Source organism: Myotis lucifugus, unplaced genomic scaffold, assembly GCF_000147115.1.
Source record: "Myotis lucifugus unplaced genomic scaffold, Myoluc2.0 scaffold_3224, whole genome shotgun sequence".
Lineage (NCBI taxonomy): Eukaryota > Metazoa > Chordata > Mammalia > Chiroptera > Vespertilionidae > Myotis > Myotis lucifugus.
In genome coordinates, this window is record NW_005874272.1 from 7280 (window position 1) to 9916 (window position 2637).

A 2637-nucleotide genomic window follows, 5' to 3' on the forward strand; every position below is an offset into this window, starting at 1 on the left:
TAACTTTAAAGACACGCTCAGTTCTTTCTGGCACTACTGACATTCCACCATGCTAGCCTCCAAATTCTAGAAAAAGATACAAAGATGAAGGAAAAGAGAGAATGGAGGAACTGCTGCCTGCGCCTGGAGGAAGGGCACCGCCACGCCAGTGCTCTGTGCTCCGTCTGCAAGGCAGCACCCCGCAGAGAGGCGGGGGCCTCGCTTCTGCACCAGGGGCTCGGCGGCCGGTGGCTCCGCACACGCTCCGGGCAGCTCCCAGGGCAGGTCTCCGAGGGGACGGGGCCTACTTGGCCATCTTGCGGATCATGTAGTTGAGGATGCCTCCGTTGTGGAAATAGGTGAGCTCCACGTCGGTGTCAAACCTCATGACCGCCTGGAAGGTCTTCCCGGTATCCAACTGCGACAATAAGAAGCCAAGAAGAGTCATGCGGGAGCAGGGGAGGCAGCTCAGTCAGGAGGAGCGTGTGCCGTGGCCCCCAGGCCAACCCCACGGGGAGGGGTCTGCACACCAGCGCCACGGGCAGCGCCTGGGGACATGCGCGGCCGCAGGCCCCCACCCCCCGCAGACCCGCTGATTCAGAAGCTGCATTTTAAAAGATCCCAGCGACTCATCCGCGTGGGCAGGCACTGAGAGTGTGAGTGATGGGCGTGAGAGGCATCTGAGACTTAGAAAGGGCCTCTCTGGGCAGTAGTCACTGTGGCCTTGGGCACGGTGTTTCCAAGCCTCTCAGGGCTCCCTGCAGAGGAGGCCTCAGGTCAGCAGGTTTTGTTGGGGTCCCTTAGGCACTGGGCCCAGCTCCTCACCCTGGACACAGACCTCAGCAGCTGCCTCTGCCTGGGAGTCTAAGTCCCCCTGGGACCTGGGCGTGGGCATCTCCTCCCTTCCTCACCCAGGGAGCTGTCATTTGGGGTAAGACTCGGATGGGGACAGCGTCTGTTGTTCACATTCTTATAATAAAAAAGGTGTTTTTTAGGTCATGTCCTGCCCCCGAGCTTTCGCCAATAGTCTCCGGGCTAAGTGAAACTGGGAGGAATGGGAAAGGCTTGGAGGTATGAATGGGACTGATAACTATGAATAAACAGAAATACGTGATATGTTGTGAGGCAGGTAGAAAGGGGGCTAGTACAACTCTTAAGGCTAATTTAGTCCTACCCTTTGTTTTTTCTTCTTCCAAATCCCACTGATTTCCTTCTAGCAAGATGGATTACAAACACAGGGTCCCTGTGAGCTGGCCCTGGCATGGAGAGGCCCCGGCTTACCTTGACCTGGACTTTCATTCGTGGTTTGAGGTTCTCTGGGATGTTGATGGTGTATCGTTCCCGCCCCGTGAGTCCCAGGGTGTCCGCCGTCTCCCCCGGGAGGTACTCGAGGGGGATCACTCCCATTCCGACCAGGTTACTGCGGTGGATGCGCTCATAGCTCTCCGCCAGGACAGCCTTGATTCCCTGAGGACCAAGAGAGGGGTTTGGACACAGTCCCAGTTTTTCCTTAGACACAGAAACTTAGCAAAAGGCTTCCTAAGTCAAAACTCTTCTCACACCTACATTCTTTATAAGTACGAAGTAATCGTTTACACAAAAAGCTACTTTCCTCGCTATAAATAGCACAGCAGTCAGGGCTCAATGAGTGCCCACACAGTACAGGCACTGTGTGAGCCCTTAATGACTGCTCTCATTCCTCCTGCACCAAGCCAGGCGGTCAGGGGAGTATCCAGTATTCTGAACCCAGGCAGTCTGAACACTGAGCCACTGTGTGATGTAACACCTCTTAAACTTCCACTGTAACAGACTCCACATCACAAAACAACATAAAGAAAATCATTTCTCTCCCTTCAATTCTGCTATGATTGTAGGTCCATTGGCAGACATGGAAGATTTAATCAGAGAAGTAACTTATAGAACATACTATCAAGAGAGTAAAGAATTACCTACTGTGTGCTTTTATACTTCCTGCTTCAAGGATCAAATCCTATGGAATATAATCTTGACATTGAGCTATCTATAAAGCACATTTTACTGGCAATCTATAACTGGCAATACTATACAGCAATGATTAATAAACCAGGATACTTGATTAACTAAAACAACCTATTCTCAAATATTAGTTAACTGTAACTGGATATTTAGGTACCCCTAAAAGGTCTCTTGATATCTAGGGTACACTTTTAAGAAAAACCCTGCATAAGGGTCCCTCAGGGAGCTTGTTAAGAATGTTGAATTTTAGAGCCCTGGCCGGGTAGCTCAGTTGCGTAGAATGTTGTCCCGATTTGATTCGCCAAGTTTGCGCTGGATCCTCGGTCAGTGTACATAGAGAAAGCAACCAACCGGCATTTCTCTCTCTGTCTCTAATCAATCAATAAAAATAAATAAATAAATGTTTTTAAAATGTAGAATCTCGGGCACTACCCCCGATCTGCACAGATTCTCACGCAGGGAGTGTGGGCAGGAGGAAGAGAAAGTCATGAAAACCATGGCTATGAAGCAGTGGCTCTCAAACTTGCTGCATATTAGAATCACCAAGGAAAGCTTTTAAAATCTGACATCAAGACTTTTTTCCTTACCTGTTAACCATCATCTCTTGGGATGAGATCCAGGCACAGGTATTTTTTAAAAATCCCACAGGTGCTTCCAAATTTT

The 2637-nt window shown here is 49.9% G+C and overlaps 1 protein-coding gene across 2 annotated transcripts in view; it reads right to left on the bottom strand.

Moving 5' to 3' along the window:
* Window positions 1-6: 6 nt before the first annotated feature.
* Window positions 7-2637, bottom strand: part of LOC102420765 (cytoplasmic aconitate hydratase-like) — a 10168-nt gene continuing 7537 nt past the window's right edge. For both annotated transcript variants that reach the window (XM_006108709.3, XM_023749149.1), the window contains exons 4-5: window positions 1261-1446; window positions 7-397 (exon numbers count right to left, since the gene is read on the bottom strand). In XM_006108709.3, coding sequence (XP_006108771.1) covers window positions 284-397; window positions 1261-1446 — 300 coding nt within the window. In that variant the 3' untranslated portion in view covers window positions 7-283. The remainder of the gene's footprint in view (window positions 398-1260; window positions 1447-2637) is intronic.